This window comes from Pterocles gutturalis, unplaced genomic scaffold, assembly GCF_000699245.1.
Source record: "Pterocles gutturalis isolate BGI_N339 unplaced genomic scaffold, ASM69924v1 scaffold46027, whole genome shotgun sequence".
Lineage (NCBI taxonomy): Eukaryota > Metazoa > Chordata > Aves > Pterocliformes > Pteroclidae > Pterocles > Pterocles gutturalis.
Genome location: NW_010109374.1, coordinates 2,063 through 3,452, shown reverse-complemented (window position 1 = coordinate 3,452; position 1,390 = coordinate 2,063). Strand labels below are relative to the sequence as shown.

Genomic DNA, 1,390 nt, shown 5'->3' with positions numbered 1-1,390 from the left:
GCTCTTCCCAAATCCAGAGCCGGTGTCTTGAGCACCAACCAGCAGAGAGTTGACAGATGACCACGTACTAAATCACACCCAAGGAGCTCATGACCAGCATGTCAACACCATTGAAGAGAGGGTGACGCGCTGTGTTTCTTTGAGCCCAGCTACTAATAGGTGTCTTAGGCGGAATTTAACCTTTTCCACACGCCTTCCAGTCATGTTGGTGACCTTTCCCAGCATCCAGCTGCCTACTAAAGAGAAGGAAAAGTGCCTTAGAGATGTGGAGAAAACTCTTCAGCGTTTATAACAAATGTTGTCCCTTCCTCTGTATTGCAGGGAGGCTTCTGAAACGGTCTACAAACCCCACACTGAGTTACGCATCCTTTGGTGTTACCATGCTACCTACGCTCTTTTTTTTTTTTTCTCACACTGAAATGCCTTCATAGAAATAACTGAGGGTATGACGCCTTTTAAGAGCTTGTCTATAAATAGCCTTGCTCCTAGAATAATTTTTCCTTGATGTTTGAAAAATGTTGTTTAGGGAGACAAAGTATTTTTGACTTTCTGCTTTCCTGGTTCCCTTCCTGCACTGAAGAGCTGTGGAATTGCCAGCTACTGTATTTTGTCACTGAGTGTGAAAATTCATTGGGGTGTTAACTCAAGGCAGCTGCTTCCTTGTATTTTTGCCTTACCTTACGTTTTTGCAGCCCTAGTGCCCCTTCTGCCAAAGGCTGACTCGCTGTTATCAGAGCGTGACTTCTTGTGGTGGATGCTGCCTGTGTTTTACAAGTGGTGGAATAACGGGGAGGGAGAAATTCGGGGGCTCACCTGCAGTCTTGGCGAATTGCTCTGAGTTAAGAGTAGAGCCCCTGCCTTTAGAACTGGCTCCTTCCCACGGGCACAAGCATCTTGCACAAAAGCTAAGAGCTTCTGCAAAGTCTAGCGTAGGTTACACGGGCCTTTTTTTTTTTTTTTTTTTTTTTGAGTACGGAGCTTGTGTGTGCTTTTATCAAGGTATCTTGCCTTGCACCCTCGCTTACTTTATGGGTGTACCAGTGAGGTATTTTCCAGAGCCAGAATGAGGTGGGCTCTGCTCACTCATCTTTTCCTTTTTCCTCATGCAGGCGTTATTTAAACAAAACCTCCGATGAGGAGCTGACCCCCGAGAAGCCCTCTCCTCCACCCGAGGGAGCGTCCGCCGATCCCGTCACCCTGCGTCGCAGGACGCTGGCTGCCGCCGCCGAACGGAGACTTCAGATGCAGCAAAACTCTTAGCGCTCGTTGCCCCTCCTGCCTCCTCCTCGTGAGCAATGTTGAATAAATAAATTAAATACAAAAAAAACCCCCTGCGCTTTCTATACCAGCAGGAAAGTGTCTCTTCAGAGTCCAGCTCGCTGTGCTGCCG

General features: G+C 47.7%; 1 protein-coding gene across 1 annotated transcript in view; it reads left to right on the top strand.

The window, feature by feature from the left end:
• The window catches only part of AMFR (autocrine motility factor receptor, E3 ubiquitin protein ligase), a 26,343-nt gene extending 25,021 nt beyond the window's left edge, over positions 1–1,322 (top strand). The window contains exon 13 of the mRNA XM_010072940.1: positions 1,110–1,322. Coding sequence (XP_010071242.1) covers positions 1,110–1,260 — 151 coding nt within the window. The 3' untranslated portion in view covers positions 1,261–1,322. The remainder of the gene's footprint in view (positions 1–1,109) is intronic.
• Positions 1,323–1,390: the final 68 nt, after the last annotated feature.